This window comes from Molossus molossus, unplaced genomic scaffold (assembly GCF_014108415.1).
Source record: "Molossus molossus isolate mMolMol1 unplaced genomic scaffold, mMolMol1.p scaffold_m16_p_13, whole genome shotgun sequence".
NCBI lineage: Eukaryota > Metazoa > Chordata > Mammalia > Chiroptera > Molossidae > Molossus > Molossus molossus.
Window position 1 is genome coordinate 82,959,623 of NW_023425348.1, and position 20,440 is coordinate 82,980,062.

A 20,440-nucleotide genomic window follows, 5' to 3' on the forward strand; every position below is an offset into this window, starting at 1 on the left:
TCCCGGGTGCTGTACTCGCCTGTCTCTTCTGCTCGGTGTGTCTGCTCCAGAGCCCTCTGACGCTCTCCCTCACACAGGCGAGCCTGGGCCTCTCCTGCCACTCAGGGAAGGAAACGTACAAGTCTGGTGGGTTTAGTGTCACGCCACGTCTTCATCCAGCCTCAGGACGCTCTGTGTAGGGGCTGGGTGTACAGGGAACCGTGCTTAACACGACCAGAGTCTTGGGCTGGTGACAGGGATGAGTTCTCGGGCATTTCAGCAGGTGAAGCAGGCTAGACAACTCTTCTCCCATCCCAGACTGGGACCCTCCTGGCTTCTTGGGGGCCCTGGACAGGAGCAGTGACCAGGCTGGTGAAAGACTAACGTGCTCCCATGCTGGGGCTCCCAGGGAAGTGGGCGGAGTCACGGCCACCAGCAAGGAGCCACTGCAGAGCTCAGAGAGCAGTGTCTGGGAAGTGCCTCGTCCTGCAGGGGCTGGACAGAAGCTGTCGTAGCTTAAGCTGCTGCAGCCATTGGGAAAGGCTACCCAGGGGAAGGGGACCTGTGCCGGGCGCTGCCGCCTGAGGAGCGTGGCACTATTGCTCTTAGTTTTGAACTTTCTGTTTTGTCTCTTGCCTGTCCGGTTTTAGTTCCTGAAATTAAAGAAGTGGTGAGCCACAAGTACAAGACGCCGATGGTGAGTGTGCCGCCAGCCCCGACGGCCAGTCTGCGCAGGGCGCCCGGGACCTACAGGCAGAGTGGGGTGGGCCCTCCGACAGGTGGGGTGAGGGTGATCAGGAGTGATCCGAGAGGCAGACTTGATCTAGATGCCAAAGATTCAGCTGCAGCTGGAACAGGTCTTTAGTCCTGGGGGAGAGACGCACACTAATCCCCTCTCCCACCACCCACTCTGAGGCCGGGCTTCGTCCCCAGCCCAGGGCTGGAGTTTCCACTTGGCAGATCTCCACAGGTGAAGGCGTGGGGTCTCAGTGGTGTTGATCTGTCTGGTTTTCTCTCCCCTCTAGGCCCACGAGATCTGCTACTCTGTGTTGTGTCTCTTCTCGTATGTGGCTGCGGTTCGTAGCAGTGAGGAAGATCTCAGAACCCCACCCCGGCCCGTCTCTAGCTGATAGAGGGGGCGAAGGCTGCCCCAGTCCAGGGGACGCCGTTGCCTCTTGCTGTTCCCAAGCACACGAAGCTGCTATGACCAGACGTGGATGACGCGTGTGTGTTCTCTGCAAGCCCCTTGCCGTGGCTCAGTTGATTCCCAGTTATGTGAGTCTGTCGGTGTGTCTCAGTGTGTCCCATCACAGGGCTGAGCCAGTCACTCCTACCTTCTCCCTCTTCACTCCCAAAAGATTAACCTACTGTTCCTTCAGGGCGAGAGAGAGAGAGAGAGAGAGAGAGAGAGAGAGAGTGTATCTGTTGGGCCAGTGGTTCTAAGGATTCTTTGAGTACAGGCCAGTGTGAATCCACTCCTGCGTGTCCTTGAGACATTTGTGTTGTGGTTGTGTCTTTGGCGTTGTGACTTCCCAGTGCAGGACTCTGGCTCTCCATCCTCCATGATCCAGCACAACTAGGCGCCCGGAGCAGCCCCACTCTGTGGGGAGCGAGGGAAGCTTGAGGCTCCCCGACGAGGGGTGGGCAGGGAGAGGAGGGGAGAGTCAAGGGGCAGCAGAGTGAGTGGTGACCTCCCCGCTTCCTCACCCATTTCCCAAGCTGGCAGCTACTGCCCGTGGGCCGCAGCCTTGCTGCTGCCCACCAGGGCCTGCCCCGCTCAGCGGAGCAGCTGTTTCCCTGTGGTCTCCTTGCCTTCGGCAGAGGAGAGCAGAGTGGTTGGGGCCGGGAGACTCCCAGGGACGCACAGGGGCGGGGAAAGGCCAAGATCCGTATACACACCTGTGTCTGCAGGCAGCATCTCCTGGCACTGGGTGCCAACAGGGAGAGATGGCCTGGGAGTGGGCAAGAGATGATTGTACATATTTACTTCAGCTCCACATTATTTATAGAAAATGTACAGATGTGTGAATGTGAAATAAATGTCCTTAACTCTCCCTGGGCTCCTAGTAGTAAATGATGCTTCCTGGTAGCCTGGGCCTGAGGAAGGCTGACCATGGACTTGACAGAGGCACCTCTGTTCTGGAGGAAGCAGGAGATGAGAGCATGCCCACCTGCGCTCTGGCATGCTGCACCCCAGCCTCCCACCCCGCTGGCCCAGCAGGGCTCCTCCCCACGCTTCCCCGGCTCCCAGCGAGGCTGAGGGAGGAGGCTTCCTTCCTGTGGTGCCCGAGGCCCACAGAGGGCTGCTGTGCTCTGGGTCGGCCACTAGAGGGGGCAGCCCAACCGGCTGACCCCTGAGCACAGTTCACAGTGAAGGAAAAACCAGCACAGAGGTCCCAGCTCTCAGTGTCCCTTATGTGTGATCCAGAGAGTGTTGTATCTTGGCCAGGAGTGTCTTAGATTGGGTGGAACTCTTAAAAGCAGCCCTGGGACCAACCTTCATGGAGTTTTTTTCCTATGTCATGGAAAAACCTCATTGAACTCCTTGGGCAGGAAGGACCCTCTACACTATACTATCAGGGCACCTCTGAGACTTGCTAGCTGCGTCCTCCCTAAAGAAAACTGATTCTCAGCCCTGGCCGGTTTGGCTCAGCGGTTGGAGCTCGGCCTGTGGACCAGAGAGTCCTGGGTTCGGTTCCCGCTAGGGGCACATACCAAAAAAAAAAACAAAAAACCATTCTCAGATTTAGGTTCCCCACTGGGGAAGGAAGAGCTGAATAGGGCCCTGTCCCTACTTCTTCCTGGTTCCCAGTGCATTGCACTGGACAGGATTACGCCCCCAGTGGGATTCGGGTGTGCACAGGCTGTGGGCTTGTTGCCCACTGAGACCCCGAGTATCCCGGTGCCTCTCCACTCCAGGCGTTATAGGCACAGAACCACAGCTCTGCCCCACGTCAGGCTGCTGTGACGGTCACCAGACAAGTACAGTGCTGAGCACACAGGATGGGGCCGCAGAGCCTTGGTGTTTGGGCTCTGTTGCTAATACATTTTCTTTGGCATAGCTTCTCAGTTTCCTCATTTGAGGAGTGTTTGCAGTAGGGGAGACAGAGCTTCCTTCCAGTATTAATGTTTTCTGAATTTAGTGTTCACTCTGGGCCTCATTGGACCTTCTGCCTTCAGTGTGCTCTGAAGAGCTAAGTTTCCCTGTGCTTCGTGTGAAAATAAGCACATTGGACGGGAAGGGTTGGGTCCCTGTGACTGCACTGAGCTTTTATTGCCCTTATAACTGAGAAAACATGGCAGGCCAGAAAGACCGTCCTCAACCATCATTTTCTAAGCCCACTTGCTTTTCGCCCCCAAGATCTGAGAGCTTCCAATGGGAGCTCCGACAGGCCAGTCTGCACAGGCCTCCCATGCCTGCTCATCACTGCACGGCCCTCCGGATGCTCCCAGCCAGCCCAAGGCACACACTTGCACACACATCCAACAGCAGGAAGGAGGCTCGTCCGGCTTCCTTCCAGGCTCCTGGCACAGGGCTGGCATCCGGTTGCACCTGTGACACAGGTTCCCTTGTGAGTGAGCTGGACTAAGAGCCACCGGCACCCCCATTTCCTGATGGCTGCCCCTGGGCCAAGGGCCAAGGTTCAGCCTCTGATTTGGGTCGTGGGTCTCGGGACGGTCTGAAGTCCATACCTGGCCACCCTGAGGAGCCAGCCTGGTCACTGAGGCACTGCAGGAGAGAAGGAGGCCGCTGTGTGCGCTGCACCCCCACGTCCCAGAAGGCTGGGAGCAGCTGCAGCAGCAGAGCCCAGAAGCGGTACCGTCTGGGCGTGGTGACCGCTGCTCAGCCAGAGCAGCTGGCGGGGCCAGGACAGCAGAGTCCCAGCAGGTGCCCTGCCGTCACCACCCCAGGCCCTGGCCCAGTGGGTTCCTCACCTCGTACCTCCAGGCGGCACTCACACTGTGCCTCGCCTTGTAAGTTGGTGGCCCTGCAGACATAGACGCCCCCGTCATAGGGGCAGGGCTTTCTGATCTCCAGGGTCAACACTCCCTGCTTGCTGAACATGCGGAAGCGGGCGTCTTCTCCCAGGTCCAGGCCGTTCTTGAGCCAGGAAATCTTGGGCTATACGTCAGGTCATAGGAGGGAGGGAAGGAGGGAGACTAAGGGTCTGGCAGGAATGTAGAGATTAGCATTTGTGCTTTTACTCCGGGGGCTCCCACTGGAGTCCCAAACTAGGACCAAGGCTGGGAACAGAGTGCAGGGCCCTGCTGGGGGGGGGGGGGGGACCTGGCCCTAATGCCCAAAGGCAGAGAGAGAGCTGGAACAGTCAGGCGGGGTGGGGGGCGACACTGCTCAAGGCTGGAGCCTCTGAGCCCTGCCTCGTGGTCTGCCTGGACCTCGGCCTGAAGTTCCCTACCTTGGGGCTACCCCGGACAGCACAGCAGAGGGTAGCATTGTAGCCGGCGATGACCGAGCGGTTCACCAGGGGGTGGGTGAAGCTTGGGGCCTCAGAGAAGTCCAGAGCTTTGTAGTTGGGTGGCTCATATGTAATGCCTGGTGGTGACAGGGCTTTGTACCTAGGGGCCCACGCCAAGCCAGGCCCCCTCCCTGTGCCCGCGCCTCGCTGCCCCAGGCCCCCCGGGGTGGGAGTGATGGCACAGCACCTGGTCTGGGGATGAAGACAGGCTCCTTGGTGGTGGCGGCTTTGTCACTGGGCCCCACCATGTTGTGGCTGAAGACCCGGAAGTAGTAGCCGTTGCCGATGATGAGCTCTGACACCACACAGTGGGTGCGGCGGTAGTGCTCCAAGACCGTGAACCACTCCTGTGGGTGTGGAGGAAGGGAGGGGTCTCGGGCTGGGGGCAGGCCCTACTTCCTACCGGGGGTGTCTCGGGTACCCCTGGTATCTGCACCCCAACTGTGGAGGGAACCAGATCGTGGAGGGTGAAAGGTGGGCCCATTTTAAGAGCAGTGGAGGGGCAGCTGAGAGCTGGGTCTGCCAGGCCCTAGGAGGGGTGTGTGTGGCGCCCAGGACCGCAGGCTCACCATGGTCTTCGTGTCAGCTTTCTGCACCGTGTACCCCGAGATCTCTGTGTTGCCATCATCTTGAGGTGGCTTCCACTCCAGAGCCACATTGAAACCCCATGCCTCTGTGACCCGAATGTCCTGGGGAGGACTTGGCTTGTCTGTAGGAGATAGACCCAGTTGGGACACCACACCTCCTGATACTGCCTGAGCAAGAGCAGGGGACACCCGGCTCTGGGGCCCCACCGCCCCTGCCAGCCTAGACCTGGGCCCCTTCTGCAGGGCTCTGGGCGCCCGAGGAGGGGCCCCAGGACTGGAAGATGTGAAGCTCCGGGTTGAGGCCTTGGTGCTGGGGCCCCGGCAGCCCAGCTCGGGGGCTGGAAGTGAGCAGGCTCAGAGCGAGGCCCCAGTCCACGCACCCACGATCTGCAGGACCAGCGTCGCCTTGTCCTCCATGTTCTCGATGCGCAGTGTCACCTGGTAGGTGCCCGAGTGGGTGCGGCGAGCGGCCCGGATAAAGAGGATGGTGTCTGTAGGGCTGTTGCGTATGCTCACCTCCTCTCCTGCCAATGGCTGCCCCTCTTTGGTCCAGGTCACCTGAGGCCGGGGCTTGCCCTGTGGGAGGGACAGCTCACCCCAAGCCTGGCTCTCCCTGAGGGCTGGCCACCCCCAGCCTCACATGCCAGGTGATCTCAGCCTGTGGGAGCCCCGAGGCACATCCGTCTGCGTGAACAACACTGCAGGACGGAGAAGGGGGCCGGCCCTACCTGGAAAGGAATGAGGAGGTTCACGGGCTCCCCGACCCTCCTCTGGATGGTCTGGCGGAGGTGCCTGGGCAGCTGGAGCCGTGGCCGCTCTGTGGGTACAGAGTGGGCGCTCAGCCTGAGTTGCTCCGCCGCTCATTCTTTCCTGAGGCAGGGCCTGGAGAGCTGCAGCCAGAACAGTGCTGCCTCCTGGGCCATCCTCTGGCTCCCCTACCCAGCCCCAGATGGCCACAAACCCCTGCCTCCACCCGAGCCTCACCACACCACTGTGAGAGGCAGGGGTCAGAGAGGGTGTGCGACTGGTATGAGGTGCCACAGGCCAGGATGCAGATCTATGCCCCGTGCCATTACCACCCCAGTTTGTTGTCTCTTTTCACTTTGAGACCCAGTCCTTACACAATTGATCCTTTGTTGGGAAGGGGACCCCAGATGGGCCAGTTTGACCCCGAGTGGAGTCACTGCTCAGTCCTGAGCACATGGACATCTACCTGTTGGAGCTGAGACTCACAGGACAGAGCTAGATGATGGTATAATGACCTACACTTTCCACACAGGTTTGTCCAGGGCCTGGGGCCTGGATAAAGTCTCCTCCCCTTCCTGTCCCTGCCCATTATTTAGCTCCTCCCTCTAGGATGGCCTCCCTGACTGGCCCCAAGGGCCAAGGTGTCAGGGCAGGTCTTGTCACTGCACAAGAGGCACTCACGCAGTATCTCCTGCACCGTTACGGGCTCCTTGGTGGTGGCAGGGGCTCCAGGCCCTGCCACATTGTGTGCCCGCACCCGGAAGAGCAGCCGGGCCCCCGTGGGCAGGTCCTTCACCAGCATGGAGGTGCGCTCTGTTAGCCCTTCCAGGGCAGCCACCCACTCTGAGCCTGAGGGTGGGGGTGGGGAGGCAAAACCACAGGTAGTGTGGATCAACATGGACGCCCCACCCTGCTGCCCTACCTCTGGTGGCCAACTGGGGCCTCCACGGCAGATAAGGCCCAGCAGGGTGCCGGGCGCCAGGCCGGGGCAGTTCAGAGAGGGTGCAGGCTGCGGGCGCAGGGCCGGGCAGGGGGCGCTCACAGCCTTCCTGGCAGTACTCCACACTGTAGCCGTCCAGGCCTCCAGCTCCCTCGCGCTCTGGGGGCCGCCACTTGAGGGTCACAGTGGTGTCGGAGACATCCTCCACCGCCAGATGGGAGGGCTCGCTGGGGGGGCCTGGGCAGAGGGGAGGGCAGAGAGGGGGCTGAGTTACAAGGAGGGACTTCCCCTTTGGCTGGCTTTCAAGCACTTTCAGAAACAGTTCAGCTCCGTTGAAAGGCAGGTGTCCAGATAGGCTTAGGAAACAAACAATCACAGAAAGGGGCTCTAAACAGGACAGACACCCAAAGAACTCAGAGCTTAGAAGGCGCCGCTTCTGACGGACAGCGTAGGAAAGGCTACCGTGTAGCTTGAGGAAAAACTAGCCTGAAACATGGGAGTTTCCTTCCTTGTGATGAGGAGAGTTGACGAAGAGCAAACTGAAAGGCAGTCCCCAAAAGAGAGGCCTGGACCCTGCTCCACACAGGCACCCCCTTCCTGCCATGTCCCCAGTCTGTGCCCTCCCCCTGGGCCGGAGGGGGCGCCTGCCCCTGCCTCAGACAGGCACGCACGGTCCTCACCTTGTCCCGTACCCGACAACCTGGTTGAAGGGAGTGGGGATCAGGGGACAACGACCATGTACCGAGCACCTGCTGTCTACCAATGCTCTGCTGCACTATCTCAGTTCATCCTCACGGTTCTGTGACTAGATGTTGTCCTTATGCCCCTTTTCTAGATGTGAAAAGTGAGCCTGGAGAAGATGAACCAAGGGTCAGAGTGGCGTGAGTCTCAGCTCCACCCCTACCGGCGGGGTGACCTTGAGCAAGTCATTTAACTGCTGGGGGCCTCGCTTTCTTCATCTGCGAGATGAAGAGGATTATCCCCGATTTGGGATTACAGACCGGGGTGTAAACGCCCAGCGTGGTGGCCGCCCACACAGAGCAGCTGCTCGCGCTGAGTCCCTGGACCGGGACGGCACGAGGCAGTGCCGGGCGGGGCGGCTCACCCACAGGCATGAAGGGCTGCGAGGCGGGGCTGGGCCTGGACATGCCGATGGCGTTGACGGCGTAGACGCGCATCTCGTACACCACGCCCTCGATCATGCGCCGCGCCTCGTGCCTCAGCTCCCGCAGCAGGTCGAAGTTCAGCCGCATCCACCTGTAGCTCTTCTTCTTCTTGCGCTCCAGGATGTAACCTGGCGAAGGCGAGCAGGAGCTCTGGGCTGGGGCCCCGGGCGCCCCCGGACCCTCTGCCCTGGGCTCTGCCCTGGCGCCTGGCACTCACCCAGGACTGGCTGCCCGCCGTCATAGGCAGGAGGCTCCCACTGCACCGTGCAGGAGTCCTCACCCACGTTGCTGATCTTGGGGGCCGCAGGGGGATCCGGCACATCTGGGGGCGTTGTGGGCCCACGTCAGCCCTGCCCCGGCCCAGGGTCAGTGTTGCTTTTTCCCTTACCACTCCGGCCAACTACTACGGGCTGCACCCCCCAGCCCCAGAGCCAAAGCAACCTTTCTGGAAGGCAGTTCTGATCATGTCCCCAGCCTATGACCAGCCCTTTATGGCTCCCCACTGCCCACATTCACCCATGTCCTCGTCCCCTGAGAAGCTGTCCTTCGATGTTTGTTGGGTGACTAAATGAGTACATAGATGGGCCCTCCCTGGTTGCCCCTCTGTCTTCCCTGCCTGGACCCCAGCCAGCCGGCCTCACCGATGACCTTGACTGTCAGGTTGACCTGGTCCTCGCCCACAGGGTTCTTCACTGTGACGGTGTAGACACCCTCGTCTTCCTTCTCTGCCCCCTCAACAGTGAAGATGCTGCGGTCCTTGGTGGTCTCCACTCGGACCCGGCCCTCAGTCTCACACAGCAGCTGGTGGGGATGGGGAGTTGTGGGGAAGGCCCAACTTGGGCCCCAGAAGCTTCTGCAGCCTCTGGGGTAGCCAACAGCCCCGAGCTGAAAAAGGGGCTCAGCACAGGTCCGTGGAGGAGGCACAGCCTGAGGGGTCCTGTGCCATGTGAGCCCCTAGTTCAGAAACCCTGACTGAGCGCCTGCCATGGCAAGTCCCAGGGCTCGGGCTGGGCTCTAGCTTTGTCATGGGACTTGAGGCAACCACCCATCCTCTCTGTGCCTCAGTTTCCTCGTCTGCCAAATGGGGATAACACGACCTCACAGAGCTATGTGAGGAGGATCCCACCAGCCCTCAGCTGGGCAGAGGACCCAGCAGTGGACAGAGGGGGGCCCACCTGAGTGGAGCCCCAGCAGCTGCTCCAACTGAAAAGGGCCTGGAAACCCACCACCTGGGAGGAAGCCCATAGTCCAGGTTGGCTCAGGAGGGCTTCCTGGCCACGTTGAGTGCAGGCACTGCACACAGGTGTGTGGTGTGTACGTGGACACCCTGCCTGGGCTGGAGCACAGCTGACCAGATGTGGCCTCTTCCCGGAGGCCTTGCCCAAGGGTGGGCACCACATGCCGACGAGCCTGGCCCCACCTTCAGCCTCACTCACCTTCTTGTCGAACACCCACTCGTCGCTGGCGCCGGCATCCCCTGGGGCATCCCCTGGCCCACTGGAGACCTTCTTCCCCTGGACCAGAGCAGAAGGGAAGGGGGGGAGGCGGCCCCTGTTTTTCCTCTGCCTCCCCTTCTGCCCACCTCCTGGCCAGCTGAGTCTCTGCACGCCCAGCCAGGGGCCGCTGCAGGGCACTCAGGGGTCCCAACTACCCATTTAACAGAGGGGAGTGGAGGGGCTCCAGGCACCTGTGTGATGGTCTTCTGCCAGATCACAGTGGGAGCAGGGTCCCCGGAGATAGGGACGTCCAGGCGTAGCTTGTTCCCAGCCACAACCACGATGGTGTCCGGTGTGCGGCCAGGGCAGTCCAGGTGGATCTTTGGGGGCTCTGGGGGAGTGGACACAGCCCAGGTCAGAGAAGGGGGGAGGCCCAGGACAGAGGGGAAGACCGGAAGGGAGCACACGCCCCGCCTTGTTTTATTGCTGAGGTATAATCTACACAGAATCAGGTACCGAGATCCGAGCACACAGCTTGAAGAGTTTTGACAAAGACACCCATGTAACCACCACCCAATCAAGATCTAGAACATTCTATCACCCCAGGAAGTTCCACGAGGAGGTTTGTAATATATCAAACTGTGTGTGGGAGGAAGGGGGTCAGGGACATCAGTGTCCTGCAAGGAAAATAAAAAAAGAATTCCCCTGGCCAAATAATTTAGAAAACCCTGGATTAAACAAAGTTAAGCATATTTCTTAACCACGCGGGAGGGGGCATGGGGGCAAGTGTTCAGTGTTTCCCAAAGTTGCTTCACCATGGAACCCTTCTAAATGGAGTATCTTATAGTAAGTGAACCCAGTTTGGAAAGCACTACCCTGGGGCACGCCTCACCCTGGACTATTCTCATGAAGTTAGGACTCTAAAATGCCTGATTCAAGTTTTACCTAGAAGCAGGAGAGAGACTTCTAAAAACAGAAAAAAATAAATAATAAAATCTCCCATCTGTGGCGCCACTTGACAGCTCACACACATCTCACCTCACCTTTCCTACCCCCTAGGGAGGAGGCACTAGTAGGATCCCCATTTTAGGGAGGAAACTGAGGCTGAGAAGTTACAGTCGGCCCTTGGTCCTGAGGGGCAGAGCTGGGACTGGGGCTCCAGGTCCCTCCCCCAGATCTCTTTCTGGGAGTGGAGGGGAGACAGGGGCGGGTGGGCGTGGGGAGGTGGCACACAGGGGCCCCGAGACTCACCCTGCCTGGGCACAAAGTCAATCTTGACCTCTGCAAGAGAAGGAAGAGCAGGTGTCACCAGGACACAGGCAGGGCCCGGTGACAGGGACCCCATCCCCAACCCGGCGGCTCACCCATGAAGTGGAGCTTGGCGGACAGATTGCAGGCGAAGCCCTCGGGCACAAAGCTGTAGTCAGCTTCGTCCGCGGGCGTGACGTCGTCAATGGTCAGTTTGTGGACCCTGCAGGGCAACGGTGACGCAGAGGGTCCCACTGGGCCACACCCCCCGGCCTCACAAGACACCCTAGCCAGGGCTCCAGGGGCCCCTGGCCCATCCCAGCTCACTAATGTTCTGGTGTTTTAAGTGCTTTCTTTATTTTTAAATTTTCCAGCTCCCTCACATGTTTTCAGAGGTAAACAGGATAGAAGTGTCCCCTTGGCTGGGCCCTTGGAGACTGGACAGGGGCTGGTCTCATTAATCTCCATGACCTTGGGCCCAGCACGGGCCCGCCCAGATGCTCAGGGCATGAGTAAGAGAGTGGGAGAGAGTGAGGGCCCCGGCCAGAGCTGGCCTCCCCCATGGCCTCCTGCCCCGGTCACCACTGGGGGAGGGGACTGGGGGCTCTGAGCCTTCTCTCCCTGCTTCTTCTCTGGCTCTGATGGGCTCTCTCTGCATGCTTCTGTCTCTCCATCGCTGTCTGTCTGTCTCTCTTCATCTCTTTTTCTTACCTTTCATTTCAGTCTGTGTCCTGTCTCTGTCTATCTGTCCGTCTGTCTACTTTTGTCCATCTCTGTCCATTTCTGTCTGTCTCTATCTCTTTCTCTGTCCCCTGTCTCTGTCCATTTTTTCCTGTCTCTCTATGTGTGTCTATCTCAATCTCTGTCTCTCTGTCTCTGTCTTTCTGTGTGTCCGTGTGTCTGTCTCTCCGTGTCTCTGTCTCAGTCTCTGCTGCCCCCTCTGCTGCCCCCATCCACACTGGGCCGAGCTCCGCACTCACCGCCCGATGTGGGACACCTTTATCCGGCTGTCAGGGACCAGCTCCTTCCCATTCTTCAGCCACACGCCCCGCACGTTCTCGTCCGACACCTCACACTTGAACACGGCCTGGTCCTTTGCGCCCACCGTCAAGTCCGCGATGCTCTGATACACCTCCAGCTTTTTCTCTGGGGGCAGGGCAGAGCCAGTGAGCTGGGGAGGGGTGTGGGGGTGTGGGGGTGTGGGCCTGAATCCCTTGGAGATCACGTGGGCATGTGAAAACACACGTGTGCGTGTGTGAGATGTGTGTATGCGTATGACGGAACCTCAAGTGTGTGTGTGTGGCACTAACTGGGCCTCCCGACTCTCCCACCACCCCTCAGGTGGCAACCTCAGTGTCCCCCTTACAGATGAGAAAGGTGGAGCTCAGGGTGGGGACGTGACTTGCTGGAGGTCACACAGACTTCGACCTCAGGTTTGCAGGATTCCTGGCTGGGGGCTGGGCTGCCGGGTCCAGACCCTGGGCCACACGTGCTCCCCCACCTGCTGCGTGGGCCTCACCCTGCACGATAAGCTCGGCCAGCGCCTGGCCCCCGCTGGTGCGCAGTGCGTAGTGCCCAGCGTCCTCCAGCGTCGCCTCGTTGATGATCAAGTGGTGTCTCCGGCCGTCCTTCTTGAACCGGTACTTGAAGGTCTCTTCCCGGGTCAGCTCTACCCCATCCTTCAGCCTGGCCGGTGGGTGGGCAGCAACTGCTGTGGCCTCTGGGGCTGCCCCAGGCCTCCCAGGCCTGTCCCCTGCCCCATGCCCCTGGCACTCACCACTTGACCTGCGCCCCCTCCTCAGACACCTCACACTCAAACTCCACCCGCTGTCCCACCATCACCAGCTGGTCCTCCAGCGGCCTCACGATCAGCACAGGGGGCTCTGTCGAGGCAGGGGGTGTGAGGGAGGGCCCTGCTGTGGCCCCCCCCCGGGGTCCCGAGGCCCCAGGTCCCGGCCCACCTTTGACAAAGAGCTCGGTGCTGCACTTCTCGCCGCCCACCACGCACTGGTATGCGGCGTCATCCGCCAGCGAGCACTGGCTGATGGTCAGCGTGCGCTTGGCCCCGTTGGACTCGAAGATGTACCTGGGAAGGGGCCGCGCAAGGGTAGTGAAGGGTCGTGAACTCACCTCCTGTTGCCCCTCACCACCCCGCCCTCACATGACCCCTGGCCCCCACACCACGCATTCCAGGAGCTGGGCCTTACTTGCTGTGGAACAGAGGGGCCATTGGTGTGTCCCGATGGGAGAAAGCAAGAAAAAAAGCGAGAGACAGAGATGGTTAGAAACAGAAAATTGGGAAATTAGACCCAGAGAGAGAAAAATGAGGGCAGACAGACACAGACAGAGAACACGGATGGAGAGGCAGAGAGCATGGCTGGGAGCAGCCCTCCCCACACCCCCAGCCCCCCAGACCCTGCTCCCTGCCCCTGGAGCACCTGCCACTCATCTGGATCTCCTGTCCGTTCTTCAACCACTTGACCTCGGCGTCGGGGTCAGCCAGCTCCACCGTCAGCCGGATCTTGTGGCCCTTGCTCACCTGGTAGGCCGGCTGCAGCTTCTTCTGAAAGGCTGAGCACCGCCCCTCAGCCCTTGCTGCCCGCCTGCCCCCCACCCCCAGGCTGGCCCTGGCACAGAAGCTCACACCCCACAGCCACTGTGGCAGAGGGCCCAGTGTCTCTCTGTCTGCCTCCCCTGGCTCTCTCTGGGTCTCCACTCTGACTGTGTCTCTGCCTGTTCCATGTGCCTGTCACGTCCTTGTCTCCCGTTCTGTCGGCCTTGGGGTCCTCGCTACCTGCTCAGCTCAGAGACAGGGTTAGGAGCTTCCAGAAAGACAGAGCCTGGCAGGAGAGCAGGTGATGGGACGAACGGACCTTCTCTGCCTCTAGACTCTGTTCTAATAGCAACCTCCGGGGTTTGCACCCCTACGATGAGCCTCTACTTAGAGGGCAGGCCAGGCCCCTGCTTTCCCGGCTCACTGTCCGGGGCTGACACCTGCCCTGCCAACACCTTGATGGGGAAGGGCTGGCCTGAGCCCTCTCTGACCGGCCTCAGGTGAGGGGCGAGCGGGTACCCGCCTGCTTTGTTTGTTTTGTTCCCTGGCCCGTGAGGAAGACGAACAGGCCGTCTCTTTTCCCAGGTCGGGTCTCTGGCCCACACTGGCTTCTTCCCTTTTTCTTGGGTGTGGTGGGGGTTCAGCAGGCTTCTTTTCTTTTCCAGGGCGGGTAGGGGAGAAGGGATCGCTTGGTTTTTACTCGACAAGGAGGGCTAACCTGTGCTCTGTCCTTTTCCTGGTGGTGTCTCTGGGCTAACCTGTGCTCTCCTCTTTCTCAGTGTGGAAAGGGGCTAACCTGGGCACCCCTGTCTTTATCCTGCCCAGGAGGGCTGTTAACCTGTGCTCTTCTCCTTTCCTGGGCCAAGTCAGTCTCCTTCCCGTGTGCGTGTGTGTGTGTGTGTGTGTGTGTGTGTGTGTGTGGCGGCGGCGGGCTGACCCGGGCCCTCTCCCTTTGCACGGAGGGGAGGGCTAACCTGTGCTCTTCTTCTCCTCGCGCTTCATGCCCTTGAGCCTCTTGAGCATGCCCCGCAGGTCGGTGACTCCGTGCTGGAAGGCAATGCGCTCGTACTCGGAGGGGGACGCCTGCCGCAGGATCTCCCACACGTCGTCCTCGGCCGGGGCCTCCAGCTTCGAGTCCCTGCGCCCACATTTAGGCGTGGAGGCCTCAGGGGACACCCCGTGGCAGGGCAGGACTGCAGCCCCCTCCCAGGTGGGGCTCCCTGGGGCCAGGACCAAGGAGCTGCAGCTGCCCCCAGCCCTCTGCCCCTTTCCCTTTGGTGGGGCAGCTTGAGCCAGTGTGAGTCTCCAGCCAGCTCTGGGGTCCCAGGGAGCTTAAGGCTTAGTGGGGGGCTGGGGCTAGGGGAGTGTTCCTGGTGTCAGTAGAGGAGCCAGGGTGCTGGGCTTCACTGGGCACTCACCGCGGGGTCCGGAAACTGCTGCTCCAGGGGGGCAGAAAGGCGGGGACACATTAGAGGTGTGGCCACCTCTCCACAGGGCCCATGGGCCTTCCCCTCCCCCTTCCTCCCTGAGCTCATGCCCCCATTTACCGGGCACCTATGATGCACCACAGGTGCCAGCAGGGTCTCCTGCCCACCTCACAGGGGGTATCAGAACCCGACTCAGAGACTCCGCCAGTCACTGGGATTCTCACTCAGGCCTCTCTGATCACCAGCCCCCCCATCTCCCACCAATCCGCAGGGAGCGTATGGGGTCCCCCCAGCACCCTGCTGCCCCAAAGCACCCGACCCCAGTGCTTACTCTCTGGGCCACAGCAGCATGGGCCATGATGCAGGGTCCGGGGCAGGGGCAAGAGGACACAGAGCACACGAGTCAGTGGGGCGGCCTGAATGGGCAAACCCTGCAGCTCTGGGGCCCTCGGCCAGCTTCGCCTGGGTCCCCGGAGTTCACCGGGGTGAGCTGCCACAGACTACAATGTGAGGTGGTCGTGGGGGACGCTACGAAGATCTTAGTTCACAGGACATGATGTCTGCAGGGCCCTCTTAACTCTTCCCAACACCAGGATCGTCCCATGTGACAGACAAGGGAACCAGCTCAGGGTCACAGCTGGAAAGTCACAGTGCCACCATTGAAACCGGCCTCCCAACCTGCCCCAGAAGCTGCTGTCCGGGGGCTCACCTCTTCTTCAGCAGCGAGCTGAAGTCCAGAATCCCAGCGTCCTCACTGCTGTCACTGTGGAGAAGGACCCCCCAGTGAGCCGCAGCGGAGCTGATTAGAAGGGGCTTGGGGGCCAGGAAGGTTGGGCGGTGGAATAGAGTGAGAGAAAGGGACACTGGCTGATGGGGGTCCGATGCCCATCTCAGAGCCCCGGGGTCTGTGTACAGGGCAAGTAGGGCCGGGGGAGAGTACCTGATCCGCCGACCACCTCCAGCCAGGCTCCTGCGGGAATTAGACCCAGTTCCTCACCTGCCCAGGGGAGCTTGCTCTCCCCCATGCCCATCAACTTCAGCCCCGACCCCCCACAGCACCCCCAGCCCTGACCCCGAGGCTGGCTTCCCCCAGGCCCTGAGGAGAGAGAGCCACTCACGCGCGGCGGAAAGCTGATCGGAGGTCCAGGTCTCCAGGGCCGATGGGCTCTGGATTCAAAGAGGGAGGTAAGAAGGGAAAGGGACCTCAGAGAAGGACATCCCTGTATCACAGACCTGCCCACCCATGACCCATTGAGAGTGGGCATCTGCCCCAGGACCCCACTTCCTGAGCTTTGCCAGGGTCGAGGTACCATGGAAGGGGACAGTTTATGACCACTAATCCCTCAGCACAGGTGGTTGAGCCCCAACTCATCCCTCAACTCGCCCTTTACCTGTTCACCTGTGCCAGGAGCCCAGGACACCAAGATAATTCCCAGATGGGATCTGGACTTGGCTGTCACCCCACCCGAGCCCTGGAAGCCTCCGGGGATTTCTTTCATGCCCCTTAATGAGCAGTGATGGGCACGTGGTCAGCAGTGGTCTGGCCAGGACGAGGCATCCTTCTTAGTGTTGGGAAATGGAGGCAGGTGCAGGGGACAGAACCCATAGGGAGCCCGAGCTCAGGACAGACGCCAGGGCCCCCTCACCATGGACGGTGAGGTTGAAGTTGCAGCTGTCAAATTTGTCCTTGGTGGACACCTCACAGCGGTAGCCTCCAGCAAAGGTGGCTTGGGCATCGGTGATGTGCAGCTCAAACAGGTAGACCTATGGGGGTGAGGTGTTAGGGGAGATGAGAGCCAGAAGACAAGGCCCTTCACCCCTACAAGAGACGGGGGGGCGGCTAATGGCCACCAACCTCTCACCCTTCAAGGTTAAGTTACCCCATGCGGTTTTGTGTAACTAGCAAAAAGAACCCCTTCTCAAGACGTACACTGCCACCTGCTGGCATAGGAAGGCAATGAAATATAAATCAGTACGGCTGCAGGCAAGTGGTGTTCACTGCGTGAGGCGCTAGGGTGCTGTGCGCAGCACACACCACTGAACTGTGGGCCCCGCCCTGCCAGAGGGCCCCCGCCTGGGCCAGATTTATAGAGTGGAAGCAGCAGAGGCTGAGAGTCCAAGCGCAGGTTCTAGGCCTGGCTCTGAGTGACTTCTGAGGCTTTGGTTTCCTGTCTGTATAACAAATTATTCTGGTTGGCCACTGGGGTCCTTGCTAGCTCTGATTCCCATCCATCCAGGGGCCTTGTACCCTCACTGGCGTGTGCCTCCATGCTTCCCAGTGTCCCTTTGCCTGCCTGAACTCCCTGGGCCCCCCAAGCCTTATTATGTCCCCCTGAGACTATCATGGTCTCCAAGTTCCCTGTGTCCCACAGGTCCCCTGAGCCTCCCCATGCTGTCCATGTGTCTCTGACCCCGAACTTGCTTCCCAGGCTCCCCATGGCCCTTCTTTGCACCCCCTGGGTGCCTCCAGTCTCCTGGTGCCCCAGTGCCTCCCAGGGCTCTCCGTGTGCCCTCCTTCCATGTGTCTCCATAACCCCCAGGTTCCCGGGCCCTGCAGGCCCCACCTTGCTGGCCCGGTCGTAGCTGTCGTGCAGCTGCAGGTGTTGGCCCACCTTGCTGCTCAGGTCTACCCACTTGCCCTTAAACCACTTGACCATGGGCGGTTTTAGGAGGCTGGCCCCAGCCACTCGGGCTGAGAAGGTGATGCTGCCACCTGCAAAAGAGGGATGACAGTCGGGCTTGGGGGATGCCCTGCTGCCTCCCTCCCCTCTCCAACCGGGCTGCAGCAGCCCCACACTCACCCACGGTCACCTCGCCATCCTGGGGCCGCATCACAAAGAGGCCAATGGGGTCATCGGGGGCAGCAGGGCCATTGGGGGCTGCTGAACCTGACCCTGTGAGCAGAGAGACCTTTGAGATCTGCACTGGGACACCCCATGCACTGGCCCTGGCCCTTCCTGCCCAGCCCCTCTCACCTTCGGGACTTGGGGAGCCTCCTTCCACCTCAGTGGCTGAGGCCAGGGCTTCTCCGGGACCTTCAGGAGCCTCGGCAGGGGTGGGGGCAGGGCCTGGCGGGGGCTCTGCCTTCTCTGCAGGAGATGGAGGGAGGGTCATGGAGCAGCTTTTACCCAGAGATCCCTGCACCTAGTCTTTCCTTGGTCTTTGTAGACTCATCAAATACCACAGTGTGCACAGAGCTCCATCTGGTCCCTGTCTTCCTCACTCCCCCATGACCCTATCTCTCCCCTAAATGCTCCCCCTTTCTACACAACACCTCTGTGAGCTCCTGCACCCCCCCCACCTCCCCCCTCCTGAGCATCAGACCCAAGAACGCACTGTCCACGAGGCATCTCACTTGGATGAAGGTTCCAAAACTCTTCCCACTCCCAGGACCCTCTCTGAGCGACTCACGTGGAGCAGGGGGCCAGTCTGTGGCCTTCCCCTCGCCCTCACGCCCGTCTATGCTCACGTCCCGTGGGCCTGCTCTGACCCCGTCTGACATTCACCCTCCTTTCCTTCCCCAGGCTCTGGCCTTGGTCCAGGCCCCCAGGCTGGGCTCCCTCCACGCCTACACCCCAGGTTCCAGGGGCTTCCCTGGGGAACACAGCCCACAGCTGCGTGGGTGTCCAGCAGGAGGGCACCTTGTGTATTCATCTCTGAATTTCCCCCACCTCCACAATGGCTGGAATAGGCCAGGGAGCCACATAGGGCACTCAGAGAGGTCTTGCTCTCTCAGACAAGGGGGGCTTTCCTGGCAGAGGGCACAACCAAAGCAAAGGCAGGACAGTGGGAAAGTACCTCCTAAGCCCTGGGCAATGGAGAGTTGGAGGGGCTGCCCCTGCTCAAACCCCCAGAAGTTCAAACCTCAGGGAAGACTGACTAAGGTCTTACCTGCTTCTATGACCTTGAGGTCAAACTTGACCTTGGAGGAGCCAGCGATGACTGCATAAGATCCCTGGTCGGCAGGGCCCACGTCCCTCACTGTCAGCGTGTGCCGTGTGCCCTCAGCTGCCAGGCCAAACTTGTCGCCGGCACTGATGTCATTGCCCCCGCGCTGCCAGCGCACCTTCACTCCTGCCCGCTCTGTCTCCACCTCGAACACGGCAGCGCTGCCGGCGGCCACCTCCACTGACCGTGGCTTCTTGCTAAAGGCTGAGACTGAGGGTCCAATGGAGGCTGTAGGGGCCCCTGGCTTGCCCGGCACCCCACCCTTGCAGCCCCTATTATTAAAAACAGCGATAAGCTCTTTAACTCATCACCTCATTTAATGTTCTATCAGGTAGGTGCAGTTATTATGCCCATTTCTCAGATGAGGACACCAAGGCTCAGAGAGGTTAAGTGACTTACCATTATCACACAGCCAGTAGGCAGGAAAGCCAGGGCTGTGGCCCTAGTCTCCACACAAGACTTTTGGTAAGTGCATCCCTGGATAACCCACCCAGGGAAACCAGCGATGAGCTCACCTTCTCCCCACCATCTGGGGCCCTTGGCGAGGGACGGGGACACTGCCTACTTGGATGTGGCTAAATTTGTCCTCTAAGAGCCTCAGGCTAAGAATCAGCAACTGAGATAAAGCTAGCCTGGGAGGGGGTTGGGGGCAGGGGGCTGGATCCCTGCCTTGGACAGCCTCTTTAAGGACACAGGCCAGGACCAGGACCCTGTGGTCCTGTGAAAGGCTGTGACCTTCTCTGCCCTTGGCAGGGGCTCAGGGGCCTCTTGACCTTCCTCTCCCAGAGCAGAAAGTCTGCACAACCTCAACGTGGGGCCGCACCCGGTACGGGGGCCACAGGGGTGCAGACTCATAAAGCAGAGAATCTCACGATGAAAAAAACCAACCCGTCCTGGTGTAGATGAGGAAACTGAGACCCAGAGAGGGGAAGTTCTTGTCCAGCATTCAGTGAGCCTGGCTTGAGTCTAGACTCAGCCTGGGCTCCTGGCTGCAGCGGACTTTCCCCAAAGGGCAGGCCTCACCTTGCTGCAGAAGGAGATGGGAGTGGGTCGGGGAGGGTCGCCCTGCATCTCAGAGTGGGGGATAACCCTGGGGGCTTGGCCGTCTCTCCTCTGTGCCCCTGACTCTGGCTAACCCTCACTCTCATCAGAAAAATAAGAAGGAGAAACAGAGAGTCAGAAAAGGACCCAGAAAGACAGTACGCACCTCAGGAACTCAATCCCAGGCCTGCCCCTAATTGCAGATGCCCCCAGCACTCCCTGCCCCACCCTCAGCCCAACCCCAGGCCTGGAGCTACCTGGCTTCTTCCCTGGCTCAGGCATCTTGAGAGAGGTTGAACCTGGAACTGAGCAGGCACAGGCCACCCAAAGAGGATCTGAGCAGGGACCCGTCCCCCCACTATATAAGGGGCCCTCCCCCTCCCCAGGCCCTCCTTATCTGCCTCCTTCCCAGCTACCTGCTAAATATAGACAAATTCCAGAGAGCAAGGGCTCTCCAGGAGAAGGTGGGGCTGCATTGCTCCTGGCCCCCATCCCTTCCCCTGCCAGCCCCATATGGTGGCTTCTGCCCCCCCAGTCCTCAGTGAACCTCAGGGGTACCTCAGGCCCTGTCTGCACGTCCATCTGACAGAGGTATTGTGCCCTGGGAGTGTGCTGGGCCCACGGCCCTGAGGAGGATGGAGCAAATGTGCATCCTTGCTGGGCCGCGTGGGTGGTGGTTATGCACACAGACCCTGCCGTGGGGCTGCCCTAGTCCTGCGGTGGCCACTTCCTTAACCTCCTAGGGCCTCAGTTTCCTCATCTGTAAAGTGGGGCTGGTGATGGCAGCACCCACCGCATACGGCTGCTCCATAAATGAAGTGGGTTCACCTATGAGAATGCTGGCGCAGTGCAGGCACAGGACCGTGCTGAGTGTCTGCGCTGCTTCTTG

At 60.3% G+C, this 20,440-nt stretch overlaps 2 protein-coding genes across 51 annotated transcripts in view; one reads left to right on the forward strand and one right to left on the reverse strand.

Moving 5' to 3' along the window:
* Window positions 1-2,015, forward strand: part of MADD (MAP kinase activating death domain) — a 40,449-nt gene extending 38,434 nt beyond the window's left edge. For all 50 annotated transcript variants that reach the window (XM_036259326.1, XM_036259325.1, XM_036259328.1 and 47 more), the window contains 2 exons: window positions 630-676; window positions 1,005-2,015. In XM_036259326.1, the coding sequence (XP_036115219.1) occupies window positions 630-676; window positions 1,005-1,109 (152 nt within the window). In that variant the 3' untranslated portion in view covers window positions 1,110-2,015. The remainder of the gene's footprint in view (window positions 1-629; window positions 677-1,004) is intronic.
* MYBPC3 (myosin binding protein C3) lies at window positions 1,757-19,851 on the reverse strand. Its single transcript, XM_036259603.1, has 34 exons — window positions 19,809-19,851; window positions 18,454-18,720; window positions 17,538-17,651; window positions 17,364-17,456; window positions 17,127-17,275; window positions 16,209-16,326; window positions 15,681-15,729; window positions 15,503-15,532; window positions 15,272-15,325; window positions 14,554-14,574; window positions 14,110-14,273; window positions 13,020-13,152; window positions 12,789-12,791; window positions 12,543-12,667; window positions 12,359-12,464; window positions 12,101-12,267; window positions 11,562-11,727; window positions 10,698-10,804; window positions 10,585-10,614; window positions 9,585-9,724; window positions 9,334-9,411; window positions 8,539-8,698; window positions 8,115-8,219; window positions 7,837-8,025; window positions 6,834-6,968; window positions 6,473-6,640; window positions 5,773-5,861; window positions 5,425-5,620; window positions 5,027-5,166; window positions 4,645-4,804; window positions 4,398-4,534; window positions 3,916-4,102; window positions 3,673-3,819; window positions 1,757-1,791 (listed from the first exon to the last, which is right to left on the reverse strand). Exons 1-34 carry the CDS (start codon window positions 19,831-19,833, stop codon window positions 1,757-1,759), a joined length of 3,987 nt encoding a protein of 1,328 aa, XP_036115496.1. The 5' UTR covers window positions 19,834-19,851.
* Window positions 19,852-20,440: the final 589 nt, after the last annotated feature.

What these genes read in the sequence shown, in the direction of transcription:
- MYBPC3 (XM_036259603.1), bottom strand. Translation starts at nt 19,833, where the DNA reads ATGCCTGAGCCAGGGAAGAAGCCAG. An exon ending in CTTCAACCTCACCGTCCATG is followed by an intron (nt 15,730 to 16,208) that starts GTGAGGGGGCCC and finishes CTTTGAATCCAG; the next exon opens with AGCCCATCGGCCCTGGAGAC. An exon ending in GGCAGAAGACCATCACACAG is followed by an intron (nt 9,412 to 9,584) that starts GTGCCTGGAGCC and finishes GCTCTGGTCCAG; the next exon opens with GGGAAGAAGGTCTCCAGTGG.